At 37.9% G+C, this 20282-nt stretch overlaps 1 protein-coding gene across 1 annotated transcript in view; it reads right to left on the reverse strand.

Annotated features, from left to right (window-relative positions):
• The window catches only part of GRM5 (glutamate metabotropic receptor 5), a 272568-nt gene that overhangs the window by 30636 nt on the left and 221650 nt on the right, over positions 1-20282 (reverse strand). The window contains 3 exon segments of the mRNA XM_032990966.2: positions 5864-5990; positions 9578-9746; positions 14965-15211. Of these exon segments, the coding sequence (XP_032846857.2) occupies positions 5864-5990; positions 9578-9746; positions 14965-15211 (543 nt within the window).

A 20282-nucleotide genomic window follows, 5' to 3' on the forward strand; every position in this document is an offset into this window, starting at 1 on the left:
CTTAGCTTCTGCAGTTCCCAGGCTGGCACATTTACTGAAACCATCAGCAAAGGCAGGTTTGCATAGTCAATGAATGCAGCTGAGGACTGTGCACCTATTTATTCTCCCACCTCTGCAGGACAGGAGTTGGGATTGGTCACATCTTAAACCATGAAATCTGAGGCATCTGTAGCTCAGGGGCCTAAGCCACTAGTAACTCAAATACACTTATTTAGCTGTGCATTGCAGTAAAGGGCAAGGCCATGAACCTTAGAGTAATACATTAAAATTACTCAGTGACCACATGGGGAATGATTCCTCAATTACACAAATATATAGAATGACAAGAACAACTGAGGAATTACAGCAACCAGGTCCATCCTTATGTTAGTGCTAATGTTTTTATTTAAATTTCACTAAAAAATGCTGGTGCTCACTCTGTGTTGTAAATGTTTTGTTCAGAATATGTCAACTTCAGCAAAATTTCCATAATGTAAGGCACAATTACAAGTATATCCTTCTGGCTTTGTTGGCAAGTCCCCTTTCATCCAGCCCAAGAGACTCCAAGAGCTGTTAGTTGATCTCAGCAATCTTGAACTAGTTCACTTGAGCCTGAAATACTGTGCTCTCATGCTGGAGACTTGGATTGTAAATGGATTGGAAGCTAAAGTCAACACCTTACCTGGATCAATCAATTGAAGGAAGAGATGTCCACAGACCCAGAGCAAGTGAGAGGAGAAAACAAAGCCAGAGATTCTGGTCATAATATTGCCACCTGAACCCTTAACTCATCCTTATCTACTTTCTCCAAGAGGCTGATGTGAGAGTGACTTATGGAAATGGTTACATTTCATTTGGAGTAAGAAATAACAAGGAAAGAGAAATACAGGGCACAGAAAATCAGGGTGAAAATTTGACATTATCTTTGCTGATGTGCATTTATAATGCTAAAAACAACCAGATAAAAACTGTGTCCTTCTTCTACCCTCACTCTAAATTGCAGCTTTGACAATTATGGTCAAAAGCAAGATTGTAGTAATGTTTCAGCAGCAAAATCAATGTCAGTACAGGCTAAATTGTGTTCTGCCTCACACTCACAACTGTCAGACAATTGCTGAAATTACTGATGGCTGTAACTTTATTGCAGGCAAAACCACAAGAAAGTAGTTTCATGGTGACAAGCAGTTACCATTTGAAAATATTTCAGGCAAGAGATGGACAATGTTTTTTCCTGGGGGGTAGAGTGGGAAGGATCCAGTCTTACAAGACATCTGAGCCTCAGAGCCTCATGACTTCTGCCACAGCCCAAATCAGCACACTGCAGGAAGAGCTGAGCAAGCCCTTGTGGGGATCTGCTGAGATCCACCGTCGAGTATCATGCCTGCCCGTGGCCCCACGGGTGGATTGCATGAGCCACAGCAGTGGACTGTCCCAGATGTGCCTGGAGCCAAGACAGTAGCAGTTCCCAGACCCATCTGCTCTCTGCAGTGCTCGCTGAGAGTACGAGAAATTCCCTAAGGATGACAGAAACAGTCATCCTCACTTTTCAGTGAGGAACCCAGATTACTACAAGCCAAACAGGATACAGCCTCAGTGTTGTCAGAGCTATTTGAAATGGCTGTTGTGTCACTTAGAGGCGGGATGCCTTTTTTTCAGTCCTTTCCATTCAAGGGTTGTTTGGGTAATCCATCTTTTATCTGGTAATTTCAGACAAGCAGATAAGATCATGATGTTGCTGTCCTGGGTTTACTGTACCTTATTTGGTGAAAGCATTTTTGCAACTGTAGTAAAAAAATATACATTTCTGATGCACAGCCTTAGCCTTGAATGGCAAAGAAAACATTTCAAGAACTGTAATTCAGCTCTTATTTTCATGGGAATCCAATTAAGAAAATCAAATAGCCAGCATATTTGGAGTACACAGAAAATAAGAAAAATGTCAGTACAGCCTGAAGATAATCTAAGTGTCACTGAAATTAATATCATGTACTTTCCTTGCAGTCTGCAAGGTCACTAGACAAAACTTTGATTCTGTTATTGTTGTATGCTGTCCCTGAATCACAGAAAGAGAGAATAATTATCTCTTTCCCATCTCTAAAATATCCTTAAATAAACAGTAGTAATAACTGGACAAAGATGTTCCTGTATCCACTGAGAAACCTCTGAGAAGCTGAACAAAACTTATCTGACCTTTCCAAAGCATCCTTTTTGAATGCAGAAGGCCATGTCCTCAAAGGCACTCGGGTTTTTGGAGAACCAAAAAGTAATTCTCATCAATCTACTGAAAATTTGATCTTATTTAGGTTTGGCCCTCAGTGTAAAGAAAATCCCTTAATTTGCATCTAAACACACCTGGCATCTATTTTTCTTCCCTCCTCTGTGAATACGATGCAAAGAAGGGCTTTGAAGAATAGTGGAGTGGTTGGCATATACTTCTGGACTTAAACCTGTGAGTTTCTCCTGCTTTAACTGAGTATGTGGCTCAGTCACACTGGTCATATTAATGTGTGAAGTGGTGTTGTAATGCATGGATGTTGCTGACAAGGAAGAAGGGGAGCTACAGAAGATTAGAAAACATGTCTTGATACTAAACCAAAAGGAAAAAAAAATGTCTTGGGGTACATGTTGGGGTGGTATAGATACATTAGGAGAAAAGGAATAGAATGACTAATTTTTTGCCCAAGGAGGAGCATGGTCCCTGGGGACTGTTGTATATATAAACAATGAAACTGAAATTTGTGACAAAATAAATTATGGGCGGTTAAATGTTCCCTTTTTCACCTCAGCTTCACTTCTAGATGTAGATATTTTCCAGTAACTTATTTAAACAAGATAAACTTGACTTTCCCACTAATTTTGGACTTCCTGTGCCTTTCTGTACTTCAGAACTCCAAAGTCTTTTTCTGTTCTGAGAATAACTTTGCTCTCCTACACATATTGCATCCCTTCTGTCTTCTCCCCTCCTGCATCTGAATTCTGATAGTCCACACATGACTGAAAAAAAGCATTAATCTCTCTTATTTTCTGTGAGCAACATCACTGCCATTACACTTTTTATAGTGAAGTTTGTGGCACAAAACTGATGCTGGTCATTGAGCATAAGAAAAATGGAGCAATGTTTTCTTGTGTGAGCCAAGAAAGGATTCCAAAAATGTTTTTATCCAAGTTCAGATCTTTGGCCAACAGTGAGGTGCAGCTCCATGTTGAAAGCCTTCTCAGGTGTGTGGCTGATATATTTACAGGACTCTTATCTGAAGGTGATCATGCAAGGAAGACTTATTCCAATGAGCTTTTTATGTGTGTAGCCTTGTGGAGCTGACATTACTTAAGACATGGTTTTATCAAGCAGCAAAGAGACATAGACTGCTGCAGTATCAGATGTAGGGACATTTCAAGGAGATTGGTGTACGCTTTATAAAACTGAAGGGAGATTTCTTTGCCAGAATACAAAATACATCTCCCTCTCCATATTTTTAAATTCACATTTAATACTAAATCTTATGTTGTAAACAAGACTGAGAGGCAGTTTTTTACAAGCTGCAAAAGTCGGGACTATAAATATGATCATTAAAAATACAGCTCAATATATTGTATGGATAAACTGGGAATAGACTTTTTAAAATCTGGTTTTGATACAAAGCTAAATAAGACAAAGTCTATCCATCATATGAATCATAACTTAGGTGGGGACTACACAGCTGTGAAGCTATGGTGATGGATGTCCTATCACCCAGAGTGCATATTGTATCAGCTATGCTCATGGAGGCCAAAGGGGTGTTCAGTTTCCAAAGACTGCCTGCTGAATTTGTGCCTGATTGAGGAACAAGGGTTAGATCTCTTAAGGAACACTGCTTGGCACAGATATCAAGGGCTTCTTTTGTGCGCATATTGACTTTGTCCCTATAAAGGCATAAAATGTATGTCTAAAGCCAGATGAATGATTTGCAAAATGTAGCAGCTCGTGTAATATGCAAAGCAGTTGGCTTGACTAAAAAGACAGCTACTTGTTTTTAAAACAGTCAGAGCTGGGTGGAAAAGCATTGATTCATCTTATAAGAGCTTTCAGGGTGCCAATCCATCCTGCTCTTCCATCCTGAGGGCAAAGTAAGACCTCCAGAGGGTGAATCCTCCCACAAGCCCAGACTGATGCCTTGCCTGGGGCATGGAGATCTTTATGTCCTGGAGAGCCAGCACAGAGCATGAAGACCAACCTGGTGGCTTTTTGCTCCACTTTGCCTTATATATGGTGCTTACAGGTTAATTACCTAAACTTCACCAGGTTGATGGGCAGTTCCCATCAGTGATGTTTCAGAAGTGGGTCCTCTGTTGATACGGTGAGGTATTTGTGTCAAATTCCCTCCTAACTGACTTGTAGCAGCTCCTTTTCCAGCTGATCTACATTGGGTAAAATCTCAGGTACTCACTGAAACAAAGACATGAGCTTGGATCTGCCACATCTCAGACAAGGCCACAGGTGGTTGAAAGCTTGACCATTTGCACTAGTTGACCTTCATAAACTGACCAGCATGGTCCAATGGCCTGGTACTTGCAACAGGGGCTTTGGAGGCTTCTGGATTGCCTAGGTGGGATATGAACCTGAGCTTATACCACACCCTCAGTACTCTGCTCTGGGAGACATGTGGTGCCAGGTCTCTTTTTTTTCTTCCTCTCCATTCTTCTGGCAAAAGAAAACTTTCCCTGAGATAAGAAAGCTTTGCTGCCTGACTGCTGAGTGCCTGGGAGGCAGGGCTAGGGGAGCAGGGCTGGAGGACCAGTTGCAAATCCATTTTATCACTGTTTCAGTTTTCTCAGTTAAAAGTTTTTCTCACAGGGAAAGTTTCATGTTTGACATTTTCTGAAAAATACCCCATCAGTTCCATGGCTAAATGATATTTTTGCAGTAATTAGGTAACTTAGTTGTTATAGTACAGCAATGCAACATTCCTTACTGGGAAAGGATTAACTTTATATATAAAAATCTGTCTATAGGCCAAGACTTGTCTGACACTCTTCCACTTTATCCAGCAAATTGATTTTCCCTTCGTCTTCCCTCTCTTTCACCTCAAAAATTTCTCCACTCATCCATAGAAATAACATGCCAACCAAGTCTATGAGCTCTTCTGGAAAAAAAGTATCTATTCATCCCTTGTCTATACAGAGCCTGACACAACAAAAACCTGATCCCAGAGTAGCATTTTGAAGTGGTGTGTGCTCTGAGCATTTGAATACTTGAGTTCTGTTTATTAGTCATAAAGAAGAGAGTCTGTGGGATACAAGTGTTGGAGTAATTTATCTCTAAAGTAACCAAATTGGTATTCTGCAAAAGCATAGAGATGGCAAAGAGAACATTAACCTTGTATTCTAGCAGAATCCAGTGAGCAAAGGACTAATGCAAACCTAAGCCTGTGTGGAGCATTCATGCATTTAACAGCAGTAAATACAGTAACTAGTTCATAACTTTTTCAGATTAAAAAATAAAGTATTACATGACTCTTCTGTACCTGCTTAGGAGGAAAATAAAACTGAAATTTGGCCTCCCTTAATAGTTTATCTGACAAGGTCTTAATTTCTTTACCTGTTTGGGGAAGGACAAGAACTGCACCACCAGCTAGAATTTAGGACATGGTTGAATACAAAACAAGGACTATTTTTTTTTTTTTTTTTCCAGATCTAGTATCTCTGGTCTTCGGAAAGCAAACAAATTACACCTGGATCAGGTTGAGGAGAGAAGACAAATACCAGTCTCAGTTCAAATTTAAGCTTTATCCCTGAGTTTGATCTGACCAAAACAGTCCTCATATTCACTTGTATCTGACATTTGTTTCTTCAGCTCTATAGATGAACATTTTCATTGACAACACAAACAGAGCCACAACTCATTTACCTGTGAGGTCGTTATTGGGCCAGGAGCCGAGCTGGCAGGCTTTACATGTATATTCATCAAATACATATTCGTTCTCTTTACACGGAGTGCAGGTCCAACAGCAACTTACTTCTCCTTTACGGATCACCTGAGACAAAAATTGACGTTTGGTTTAGTAGCATAAATGTACATTCATGCTGTCCCAGTTGCTAATTAAATTTTTAATCTCTTTTTCTTGATAGAGGGTTTTTTAAAATTTTATTTTAAAAGAGACTTCCTTTTCATTATGTTTGCTTATACAAAATATGACAGAAGTTCTCACTTCTCCCATCATATATGTACCAAAAGAAAGAAACCATCAACACCACAGAAATATAAGTGGAGGTACAGAATGACAGTAAGGTAAACTGTTCCCCTCTTAGAATTAGCAATGTGCTTATAGAAACCAGTGCATGATACTCAAGGCATATAATTCACTCCATTGTGGTCCATACAGGGAATCAAGTCAACAGTGTTATTTCTCTAAGAGTTCATTACTCAAAGATTTTTGGGTGTTTATTTTTCATTCAGTTGTGACTGATTTGTTAAAACTGATTTTATTCAGACATCAAACTGAACATGCCTTTTCCGGAATTATTTAATTACTGTGTTTCTAATTAACATTTGAGAGTGAAAAAGTTATCTTTATCAATTTTAACATCTGACCTGATTTCTCATTTTATAATTTTCTGCCAAATGTTATTGCACACTCATGATTGAGATGCAGATTTTTCAAGATCCTTATTCATCATCTCTGGGCCCTGAAAACATCTGTGCTTCATGTCAATATGTCTTCCTTTTGAAATAAAGTATTACCATTTTATCTGCTCTTCCCAAACAATTTATAAACTAATACTCCCAATTACAGCATAAATAGGTTGACGTACATATCTTTTGCAATGATGAATTTAAAAGGTGGCTTCAAACTCAAATGTCTTTATTGCAACTTTAATAAATGACTGTAAAGGAGTGTAATAAAAAAGAACTGGATTTGTCTTTACAATGCTGCAGTGAAAAAAAGTATAAATTATTTAATTTTAGTCGGCAATCTGGGGATTTAAAAACTTCAGTTTTTGGTTTTGTTTTTAAAATTGTAAAGTATGAAAAGAAAAAAGCCACACCTGCATAGCTAAACTGGCAGAAAGGCCATGGGAGCATAAGTGATTTGTTCTACAAGTGTTGAGACAAGAGCTACTTGCAAAACAGAGTATCTGTCCTCTGGAAGAATGCACATCCTAGGATTTCATTTATTTTGAATTAGAATGAAAAGTTGAACAAATTACAAAATTTCTCGTTTCTGAGAAAATCAATTCTTAGAAATCTTGTACTAATTTTTAGACACATATTTTGGTAAACTTGTTGCGTTATAAAAATCCATAATTTTACAATGTGTCAAACACTCAGGAAAATTAAATGGTAAAATCGAAATCATAATTTATTATCAAAATACCTAAACTTCCTATGAAAACAACTCATTTACACTTTTCTGTTGAACTTTTCACCACATTAACATCTTGCAAATATAAAATATTTGGAATTTGACTAACCAGTCAGAAAACTGGTACACTCATAATTTCTTACCCACCACTAACTGGGAGATAATCCAGAGAAGGCTTATGTATCTTTCTATAGGAATCAAAATAATTGTTCTCTGCTACTCAGAATCAGGTCAGACATTTTGTATTAAATTGCTTAGTCAGCTATTTATTCATCCTTTTATTTTTCATTTCTTGAACAATCTTTTGTTGTAGCACTTATCTGTAAAACAAAGTTTTCTGTCCCTTTTAACAAAAATAACTGTATTTATTTAAAAATTCTTTTCCCTTCCCTTTGTCATTTGGGCAATCTCTTGAACCTGTATTTATTTAAATAATCGTATGTCCCCACTATTTCAAATGTATAGAGTTGGGTGGTTTGGGGATTTTATCAAGTCCTTCAGATGGCTGTACCAAACGTTGCTGAGTGTTGTACATTTTTACATTGAATATTTCAAATTCCTGGATAAAAACTCAGTCCCACAGAATTCTTCAGGAAAACCACCATGGAGCTTGGCAGGGTCAAGCTCTCTCCCTATCATCTGTGAAGACCATGAAGATAAAGGATTGCAAAGTAAACTTTGAGATTTATAATCATTAACCTAACAAGGAGCATAAAGAACATTTCAGACACTGGACTTCAAACATGTGACTAAGTGTGTGATGAATTGGCTTCATAGTGGACAATCGTCTTGGGACAATCCTTGAAAGCATGGGCAGAAGGTGGAAGGAGACTGTGTTAATGAAGATCACAAAATACTTCCCATTACCTGTGTTGTGGTAAGAGATCATAAAGGAACTCAGAGCTGCCCAGTTCTGAAGTTATTATCTGTTTGTCCCTCTCTATCCTCTCAAATATGTGACTTTGTGGCTGTAGCAAGCTAACATCAGACCCCTGGCTAGTTACTGTGGGAGTAATTCATCCCACCTTCCTTCATGTGTATGCAGAAAGTATCTTCTCATCTGAACAAACTGTCCTGCCTGGGTTCCCTTTACCATCAGTGAAGAGAGAGAAGCACTTCTTCACTGAGATTCATCTTAACTGTTTTCAAAGCCTACCTGAAAATGAGATGACTTCTGATCCAGAATAATATATTATTTCCATTGACTATAAAGGAATTTCAGAAATCTGATAGAACTGTATATAACTACACTGAAGACATATACATGTGATCTTATGAAACTCACTTACTGATTTTGCCAAACACCAGTTAGTGAATAAAACATGGTGACTGTGTCCTAAAGCTCTGGAAAACTCAGACTGAAGGGATTCACTTTGTGTTGCAGAGCATGATCAGCCTCCCATCAGCTCCTCACTGTAGCTGCTTCCCAGTTTTGCAAGCATGCTATGTTAACACAGGAGAAAATTGATCCAGCTTCCAGTGAGACATGTCAGAAATTTTCAGCTTTTTTTTCAGTCTGAACCACTCTGTTTTCCATGCCCATCCCCTCAGTCCACAGGCTTTTACATAAATGACTACAAGGTAAGAACTTGCAGTATTTGAACTCTTCTGCAGTGTCATGGGATGCTGTAGGATAATAGAGCACATTTAATATATAACAGATTCATCTAACCTCCTTACTGCAACATAGAAAGGGAGTAAGGAAAAATCAAAAACCTGGGAAACAAAGCAGCAAAGAAACAGGTACAATTTAAAAAAAAAAAAAAAAAAAAAAAAGTTACCAACATTTCCTGCAGTTCTAAGTTGTGGTAACTATTGATGTTCTCTGATGATATGACAGACATAAGGTCTGAGGAGTAATGTTCCAGTCTAGGTGTCTATGTCTAGCAATGAAATATAAGAAATTATTATTTATAATTTACCTGCAATTGTACTGACAAGTCCCAGTCAGGGATATGCACTCCACTGAATCAGATGCTGTAAAAATATGCAGCTAAAAACCCCCAAACAATACCTGTTCTAAAGCATTTGGAATATAAGTATAAAAATCAGCAGTTCACAGATACAGGAGTATAAGAAAATGGTAACTTACAAAAATAGTGAGAGGACTGTGATACAAGTAAGAACTAAACACATAAGTGTGTACATTTTAATTAAGGCATGGGAAACTGTTTCCATGTAAGAATCAAGAAAAACTTGCTTTCAGATTTCAAGGCCTTGCATTCTACACAACTGAAGAAAATGGAGAAAATATTTACCTTTATCTGGCCTTTTTCACAGGGTTCACTGCACACAGATCTGATGATATTATTTTTCTCTGACCATATTTCATCATCGTCCATTTTCAGCTCACCATTGTCCCAGCTGCCAACATTGATATAATCAAAGTAGTCCTTCCCCATTTTCTTAAAATTCATGATTTCATATCTTTGGAAACACAAAGGGGAGACATAGCCGAGTTGAGAAGAACACCATGAAATATTTCAAATTAAAGGAACATGACACAGTCAAAATCACGCTGGTTGAAATAAAGAAGGCAAAATTTCAAGCATTATGCTTGCCCTTGAATCTCTCAATAATTTTTGTGATATCATAATCTTTCTTTTCCTTTGTATTTTGTTTTCTTCTAGGGCCATGAAAGTTCTCTCAACACTTTGGGTCTAAATGACTGTGTTTCAGAGAATGACTGTATTTAAAGAAAACAGTGAAACGATCAGAGAAGATTCATCCTGTGTAACTTTTAATACTGAAGTCAGCTGCATAGGGAACCCTAGCTGTTCTGTTCTTCTACTAGATAAGATTCAGAGAAATCTAAACCTGTAATGGCAATTCCCAACTCTAAGTGCTTCTCATTGTCTGCAGGTGCTTATTCCACTCCCGAGAGAGGAAGCTTGAAGACAGCTAAGCTCCTAAAGCAAGGAAGATGCAACCTAGACTGGTGGGATCAAAAGAAACTTCCTCTGCTGTAAGACTTCAGGATGCAATTTGGTGAGGTACCCAGAGAAGAATCAGACATCATTCTTGAGGCACAGACTTCAGGACTTGCTGGAGGCTTCAGCAGGATCTTCTTATCAAGAGACACTTTGTAGGCCTGGTACTTGTAGAATGGAGTTGAGAATTGTTTGTTTGTTTGTTTGTTTGTTTGTTTTCTTTTTCTTCTACAGCATTTCAGCAGCAAATGTTATTCTCTCCCACTTATACAACCCCCTCCATTTTTATATAATTCCTCATTGATCAGAACTCATAATTCGTTCTACATTATGGCACGGAAGAGAAAGAGTATTCACGCCTCAGTCCTAGGCTGCTTTTGAGTCAGATCACCTTGTTATCTGGGAACAGAAGTGTTAAGAGCAGAACTAGAGATGATCAGAGTTTTCAGGTTCATGTTCCTCTTCCTCCTATTTCCCTTTTAGCTCCCACAAAGTCTTACAGAAAGTCTGCAGAGCAACGTAGGATTCACTAGCCTCCTACTGACATGATAAACACCAGACCACCTTTCTGTCTTACAGGACAGTTCTTTTACCAGTTATTGTAAGGCATGCTTGAAAGTTGGGAAATTCCTGAATCGATGATGTCATGTTTTTCTTTACCTCCCCTTTAGTAGATTTTGCAGTAATATGACTAAGCAACATGAAATTAACTGATGGAAAATAAGCAAACGATATAGACTGAGAAGATTAACACAATCATAGGTTTAGAAAACCTGCCTCATTCATAAACAAGGAGACAACTTTTTCCTGGCAGCAGGCATAAAACGAGTCCCCAAGGCAAAGCGTATGAACAGGGTTGTTTTAAGAGATATATTTTCAGAATGTATTTTGTACAGTTCAATGTGGAGATAAATAAAAGAACCAGCTCATTAAATCAAACAATTTCTTAACTAAGATACCCAAGTATCACTCTTAAGTTTTGAGGAAACATCTTAAGACTGACAATCAATATTTTCCCCACATTTAATAAAACAGATTTACTGTAAAATTAATCTATAATATTCTCCATCCATGGATCTCAGGATGCTTTGCAACCGGAAACAGATTCTAACTGTCACAGCAGGGGAACTATGGCAGGGATTCAATGCCAAAATCACATACAGGTCAGGATCAGGACTGCAAGCAACCTCTGCAAGAAAATGAAAGTGGAGCCTGACTGAATGAGTAATAAGATATTACCCATAATAACTGATTCTCGAGTCTTTCCAAAAAAAAAAAAGAAAAAATGAGCAATGACACAACAAGGAAGAAAAAATTATGGTACCCCTGGAACTTGGGACATTTGACTTGCCATCCTGTACAAAGAAGGAAACGTCCACATCTTTGAGAATGACCTCATCAAAGTTGGAGGTAAGAATGCCAGACTGGCACAAATGAAGTGAATCCAGAAAGCACACATACAAACCTGAATAAATAGACTTTTACACATGGTTATAAACCAAGTTTTTTTCCTGAGGTTCACAGGTATAGTAACAGTCTGTTCAAGGATTAAACAGAATAACCAAATAGTTAGCCCAGAAGTCACTGTTGAGTCCTTATTCAGCATTGTCAGGACATGGTAACACTCCCCTGAGTATTACTTTGCTAAAACTATCAATTCAGAATTTCATGGGCAGATGAATCAAAATACTGCCAATGCTTAATAGGCCACAGAACCTAAACCACGTAAGCCAGCAGTAGTAGTTCCATGCATACATCCCAAGAGGAATACTGGAAAGACACCTAACAAATTAAATAGACTATTGTTTCAGTATGTTGCATCTCTCTTCCCTGTGGAGAACAGCATTGGTGGATTCATAGTAATAACCAGACTCAGTAAGTCTATTGCTATAGTGGAGGTTCGTGAGTCACTGGTTCCCTGGAGCTTCCTTAAGATACCCCAGGGACAATTTGTCACTTTAGGATAGGAGAGACCAGATGGTGCAATAGCACATTTCCAGCAGTGTCCTAATCACAGTGCAAAACACTTGTTTCAAAACAATTGCCGTGAAGTTGCTGAGAATCCATATTTTATTGCCAGCACAGCCTAAACATCATAATCTTGCTTTTCTTGCCTTTTCTTGTCTTCTCAATTTCTTCTTTGGAGTTTTGATAGCATTTACAGATAGTTGCTATATTCCTGAGAAATCCTGGCTGTTCCTTCCGTACTCATTTGTTTTTTTCCATGTCTTCTGTCTCGCCTAAAACGAGCCCTCCATTAGACTGTCTATCTGCTTAAAGCTCAACATACACATAAAGGACTTTGGAACAGAGCCAGGATTCAAAGCATCTAGTGGGATTATCATCTGTTTTAGAATATCAAAGCCCTTTTTCTATACATCAAAATCCTGAGCTATCTAGGTCAGAAAGGCTTTTTATGTTCTGCTGCATAACACCACCACACAGTACAGCTGTGAGGATTTAAATTTCCATTTTACAAAGTGAAGATGCAGCTATCAATGCAAGTGAACTGGGGAGATTAGTTGTTCCAGTATAAATGCACCATTTCCTAGATGTTGCAAATAGTGTTTGACAGTGGTCAAAAGACTATAATCTATTCAAAGTCTGGGTGCTAAAGATAGAGCTTCTTATAAAACCTTCTTAATCATGAAAAAGTAAATTTTGACTCAATGTTGTCTAATTTAAACACACAAAATGGATTTAATGATGTGACTATTGTAGGAGGAGAGGGAACAAAGAAATATGTTTCAAAAGTAAACAAACTCTGGGAACATTTTGTCAACACGCACAGTCCATTAGTTTAAGTAGCCAGAACACTATCATATCTCACATAAATCCAGTGAGCCTGGACTTTCTTAAAGTTGTGTTACCCTAAGGTGAACAATCAACATGATGGCCCCATGCTCTTCAGTGAAACACTAATGTCCTACTGTGACTAAGCAAGCTGACTGCACATGATAATTTCTTCAACATCTTTCTTAGAACTGAATTTTAAAAAACCTAAGACATTTAGTTAAATTCCTTGCAACAAATTGAATTAAATTTTTATTGCTAAGCATGTCAACATGAGGAAAAGGTAAAGCTAAAGGTCTTTGTAACAATTAGATACAGTCATTGGTGTTGTCATGCAACATATCATTTATTTGTGACATGCCACCTATCATTTATTCATGGCAGTCCTCAGTCTTTCTGCAATAAATGAGTGAAACATAAGAATCAGGTAGCATGCAGTCAGCAGTCAACTGCATCTGAGCACCATTAAAGGCAAACAGGAATCCTCTTAGAGAAGTCTGGGACAAATATTTTATAAAGAAGTTGGTCAGAAAAATCCAGACTGAGCACTTTTCTTCAGAATTCAGCAATTTGTAAAAATAGAAATGTTTAGCGGAAGACAGCCTTGCTCACCAGAACAGCTGAAAATAAATTTCCATAGGAAAAATGTACTGTGTTTCTGCCAGTTTGTGTCTGAGTTCTCCTACCAGCTCACAGTGCACTTCCTTATAGTCTGAGTCTGAAGAATTTGAAAATTTGTGTCTCCAGAGACACAGACTGCTTTGTAGGTGGTTGTTCTGCTCTCTTTTGGGGACAATGATGACTTCACAGGTTTTCAAATAAAATGGAAAAAAAAAAAAAAATCAGTCCTGAAATTGCAGAAATTTTAAAAAATGTCAAAAAATTCTGACCAATGGATGTACCTTTTCCTACCCATCTCTACTTAGAGGTTTCTTTTCAGTTCATGTTAGTGGGAGAAGACAAAACTTAAATGAGTGTACAGGATAAACAATTTTCCCACCAGTCATCTGGTTTATATGGTGACATCTCAAAGATGTTTAAAAGCTTCCCAATAATGCCGACAGAAAGGGCTCCCGCAACCAAACTGGAGCAAAAACAGGGAACAAGTCAGGAATCTACTCACTGAAATATGGGGGAGAAATATACTTTGAAGGTTATCACAACTACTGTTTCCTTTCTCAGAAGACAACTGTCTTCTGAGAATCTAATAGGCAGAAACACGGAAAAAAACCTCATTACTCTTTTTAATGTGCATTGATATGGATACTGCATATATGCCATTGAAAAAGAAAAACTTGTCTTATATTTCACAGATGTATGTATATACATGTATGTAAGTTATCAGCAGAAGAAGCTTTGTTTACATTCAGTTTGGCTTATAGAAGCACAGTATGAATTAATAGCTTATTCCAATATGCAAGTGGACAGGGCTTATTTGGAAGATATGGAAGATTTTTAATGTGATAGAAAAAAAATCCCAGATAAATCAATACAATATTTTTTGATAGTTTTACCTTTCTTAATAAAAGAACTATGTCTGCTATGATTGTTTATCACTCAAACACATACATCTGAACACCCAAAGAGAGGGAAAGCAATGCTGTGGTGGCTGTTATAGTCTATGAACATAAAGTTGCAGGTCTGACGGTTTTTAGTAAGAAGTAATACCTTTAGTTAGTACAGATAAAAATGCATATTCATGCAGGAATATTGTACATCTGAAAGTTCATGTCTTTAAATGTTAAAAAAAAAAAAAAAAAAAAAAAAAAAAAAACAACGTTATTTTGGAAAAGTAAGCACAGAAAGTCAGGAAATGTAAAAATAAAAATATAAGATCTTAGCTCTGACATCAAGTCTGACTTCATTTACTACATACAGTTAATATGTCTGGTATTATACAGTTTGACAGATGTCAACATTACCTTCCTGGTGAGTCACCGTTCTCATCAAACAAGATCATGTCCCCAGAGACCCCAGTAAAATTAGTCTTCATGAGGGATTCCAGGAGCTTCCGACCATCTATGGGCTTCATGGCATCACAGAGGCCCACATAGCCTGGGCACAGCGACATCTGCATATTGTGGAGGCCGTACGCCATTGAGTATATTGCGTTGATTACAAAGCCCATCTTGGAGTCCTGAACATGCTGTGTCCTGAGAGTCATCTGGCCTGCCAGGGAACATCACAAAGTGAGTGGTGAGTTCCACCAATTAATGGTGGAAAAAGTCTTTTGAAGTGTCTTAAACAGCTCATAGCAGATGCTCTTACTGGTGCACACACCAACCATGTTAAAAAAAAAAAAAAAAAAAAGAAAGAAGAGGTTCTCTTTAAATATTTTATTTTCCAGCTGATGTCTTTCTCTGTGAAGCTCCACACCTCACATATATGTTGTTTTGCAAATACTTCTCTTCCATGTATATTTTAAAGCATGTATCATGAACATTATAATATAATGTTTTGGGGAATCCAAGAACTTCTCCCCATCCTCAAAAATCTCTCAAAATCCTCAGAAATCTTTTGTTGAGGTGTAAATGCTAACATGAGGTCTATTCTGTAGTAACCTTGTAGACGACATTTTTGTTACAGAGACATGAGAACCAATCTTGTGCAAACAGACTGAACTAGGCACAACTCCTTTACTGTACCAGAAGTTCCTGCTCTAATAACTCTCCTATTTCTTTGTTTCTTGCTCCTCTCTATTTACAAAGTGAGGATAATGATGTAATGCAGATGAATGCATTAAAATATCTGTGGGTTAGGCGATGTGGGTTAGGCAATGACTAGCCAGAATTTGTTAACCTTACTTTGTTTGGCTTTTAAAACTTGATAGCTGGATTTCTATTTTCTATTTAAGCTTCTGTGAAATGTACAATAAAAATTCATTCAGCATCACCATGAAGGGTTTTTTATTTTATAACTCAGTGTTATTAATGACACAGATACGCTCTGTTGGCAGCACCAGTCCAGCTAAGGAAGAATAGGCTGGAGTTTTTCTGCCTCATATGTCACTTGCAAAGCTGCCAGCTGCATTCCAGCTACCAAATCTTTAATACCAGGATAGTGAGAACAGTCAGAGATAAAGCAACTGCATCAGTGGTGCTGGGAATTTGTCAGACACCTGGAAAGATTTGGCTCTAGAAGGGGGACAAACAAAGAGCTGTACTAGAACATTTGCTCTCCTTTTATAAGTCAAGCAGCAACCCTTAGGAGCTAGGGAGTCCCATGGGTGGGGAGCCAGGAGAAAAAGGAATGCACATAACTCTGTCCACTCTATTAGAGTCTGCCTCCTATAGAGACATTGGCAAGCAGGACGGATGGAGTTTACATGTGCCTGTCTGAGCTGCAGGGGCAGAACAATGTGAGAAGTAATTTATGACACGAAAAAACTGAAGTACAGACAATTATTTTCTTTAAAGAAATGAAAAATAATATATGACTCTGAGGGTGGTGCTCATCCAGTTTAACAATAAACATTCAGAAGACAAGTATCCAGTCTGATGTCTAGGCACCTTCTATGGAGATGAGTAAGAATCTCCAGCTGGTGATCGATCCCATCATAAAATAGATGCATCTACAAGCTCACAATTTCAGTGGTGAACAAGAACTTTACCATGCAATGCTAAGCACTAAAACATGTTGGAGTACTGAAAACATCAGTAAAGATAGCAAAAATACCTATTTGGAACTGAAAATCCTTGTGTCGAGGTCAGAGTTAAGTGATATGAGCTTGAAATATCTGTAATGGAAAAAACCTTGGGAACAACACATAGTGTTGTTCATTTGTTCTGTTCTACCAAGGTATTGCTTTTTCCTAATTAAAAGTAATAGGCACAAAACTGCAACAGTAGAGTACATGTAAAACCCTTATTAATTGAAATTAAGCGGAAAATTGAACAAGCGTGTTACATTGCAATACACAAAACTTGGTTTAACCAATTATTCATCCTCAAAATTCACAGCTCACAAACCTTGCAGTTAATGATAGTAGCCATTAGAATTAATCAGATATGCATCAACAATACTATTTATTATGAAACAATATTTCAGCTGCTTTAATGTGTATGAGTGTTTAAAAATGCAATAACTTAATTCTTTTAGGAACACTCTCCACGGGGCTTTGTGATTCAGTTTTAATAGAATTATTATTCTGATTTTCTTTAAACATTGAACCTCAGTCAGTTCACCTGATGATTTGTAATGAGGCTGCTTAGTTCTTCATAGAAGCTGCTGGCAATTGTCAACTAAGTTGTGAGGGAATTAGTTGCTGTGAGAATTTTAATATACTTCCTGCAGCTGAAGAAAACATTTAATTGAGATGTTAACTGCTTCATTTTGCTATATAGGGGCAAATCAAACCTGCCAAGTCTGACTGTCGGTTTACAGTACTTCAGGACAATGTAGTTAAGGGGAACATTTCAAAAACTGAGACAAAAGAAAACTTTTGCTCCTTAATATACCATAATACAGTCATAAAAAATGCCAGTATTAAAAAATAGTTAAGTCTGAAAGTGATTTTCTCCTCCTTTCACAAAGTACTTAGTCATGTCAGACTTGAAGCATATAAGTAACCTTATTTACCTCAGTGATACTATGAGTGGTTTTAAGGGAAGACTGGATACCCAAGGAAAAAGGTAGTCACTCAGAAAAATAAAAATATTTTAGATCTATCTCTGCAGCAAGTACGATTCAAGTAGCCCTACACACATCATTCATTTAAGTGTTAGTGCATATTGTTCTTGCTGGAACTCAAACACATATTCTTAAATTAATTAATGAGTGCCTTTCTTCAGTCAAGAACCTTTCCTGACACAGGGTCATCGTGAGATGGAGAGTTGGCATGGATGAATTTAATGATGATAATGATGCCAGTAATGTTCAATAGAACTGACTTTACCAGTTAAACTCTTAATAAAGAATAATGAAAAAATCTAATAAAGTTGAGGAGTTCCTACAGATTAACCGGGCAGAGAATACCTATCCACAGACTATAACCCATATGCTTGTTTATAATATCCATAGTAGAACTTTCTTCTATTGCATTAAAAAAACCCCTATCTATAAAATATCTGGTTTTCTTCATCTTATACATTCCCATATGAGAAAAATTAGCAAAGAAGTAAATAAAAATGCCTTGATTTCAAAGGCTTTCAAAGTCAACCTCCAAATCACTCCTGCTCACTGTGCTTTGGTTTACACTGTGTGTCACAGTTTTGGAGCAACATATCGAATTTATTTCAAAAGACACTAAAGCAGATAAAGTGTCCCAGGAAAGCACCTAATGCACCACAGCTGCAAATGGGTGTTCAAATCTTAGGACCAGGCTACAGACAGTTTCGCATAAATCTCCCCTGAGCTGTGACTCTTGCTTGACCCACAGAGTTTGCAATCAGAATTAGCATCACTCCTAGGATGTTGCAGACAGCAGGAGTTGGAGGTACAGAGGCAACAACGTGCATGGGCCAGGTAGAAAGCTGTATTTCATAGGTCTCCAGTTGATTCTTAATGCAATTTTGACAGACTTACGTACTTTTTCTGTGGTAGGACTGAGCAATTTTTTCAGGACATAACTCTTTTTTTCCACAGACATTTTTTTGGTTGGAATAATATCAACCTATTTATGAATCTGTGTTGAATTTGGTGATTATAGCCAAAAGATCACAGAAAGTATTCTGTACTGCAGTACTTCAGAACCAATAAATACTAACATTATATCATGATAATTACTGCAGAAATAAAAAATTCTTCCTCCTGCAATTAAGATGTACAAGGCAATGGAAAGATGAAGGGTGAATCAAATCATACTTAATGAGGAACTTGGCACAGTATTTGCAATCAGAAATGATCAAACATTGTGAAATTTTCTGATAAATGGGGGAATCTTAGTGGCTAGAACATGTGCATAGATCCCTCAATTCTCTCCTCTTTATTCCCTTGTCTTGTCCAAGTAATTTTGATAAGTAAATAAGAGCTTATCCTATTATTTTACAAACTGTGAGATCATGAAGCAGTTCCAGATTTGAAGTTACATAGCCATTTCTGTCTGCAAAATGTTACATGGACAAATCCTGTCCCTTCTTTAGCCAAACAGATAACCCATCTGTCCTTCAGTTCCCCATCTAATAATATTTCCTTTCTACTACTTTTTATCTAGCATCTTTCTTTAGACTGAATATTCCTCAGGAAGAGGACTACTTCTCATTATCTTCCTGCTTTTCCTCTACTCAATGCAATGGGCTTGTAATTAGATAGAGTTTTTAGGTGCTATGGTTCCATCTCTGAAACGAAAGTAAAACTATCCTGTACTTTATGGGAAATGGAAATATGTAAATATTTATTCTATAGATCATTTAGGAATCTATATATACAGAATTCAGGTGAGCCTTTGCAATATTGTTAAATGTATTAAATATCAGCTAAGGAATTCGTTGTCATTGGAGAATATGGTTAATATCCATGTCTTTTTCCTGCTTATATATTCTGTATGTCTAGATTTATTGGTATTTTCCCAGCTTTCCTATAAATCTGTGACTATACCAAAGGCGAAGAACTGTCTGAGAATAGTAAAAAACTCAGAGCATCATAACCTGAACTTTTTCTGCCCACGTTGCTGGGAGTGACCCGATTTGGGATGCTCCAGCAATATCGCAGCAGAAGATAAACATCGGCAATGCAGGGCGATCACACTCACTGCTACTCAGCAACACCTTGGGAACCAAGGGCAGGGGCCTTCCGAAGGCAAAGTCAGGTATGTGCACACCACGGCAACGCAGTCTGCGCTGAGGCAGCCTGTTAGACTGAACCCTGGAGTTTTTAGGGGGACCTGGGCCTGGATGGCCTTGAACCCATGATTAAGCAAGCAGAGACTGCCCAGCAATAAATTCCTCCTCCAAATTTATTCTTTCCTCTTGTCACTTTTCCAAAACATTAATACGTAGATGATGGAAAAGCAGCACGTTCTTTCACCAGGGAAGTGATTCCAACTGGCAACAGTTCACTTCTTGGAGCTATTTAAAAACAATTAGTGTGCTTATGGGCACAGTCCGAAGAAAGCACTTCAAGGTACTCCTAGTCCCAGTGTGAGATAAGCCGGGTGGTGGTCCTGCGGTGCCCTGGCAGAGCCCAGCCCCGGCAGCCCCAGCTCCGGGCCCGGACTCCCCACGCTGCACCTGGGCTGTGGTTTCACCTCGCGGGTGTGGAGCCGGTGGGAGTAACGTTATCACCACCACCAGACACCTCACCC

Source organism: Tyto alba, unplaced genomic scaffold (assembly GCF_018691265.1).
Source record: "Tyto alba isolate M040663 unplaced genomic scaffold, T.alba_DEE_v4.0 Super-Scaffold_2, whole genome shotgun sequence".
NCBI lineage: Eukaryota > Metazoa > Chordata > Aves > Strigiformes > Tytonidae > Tyto > Tyto alba.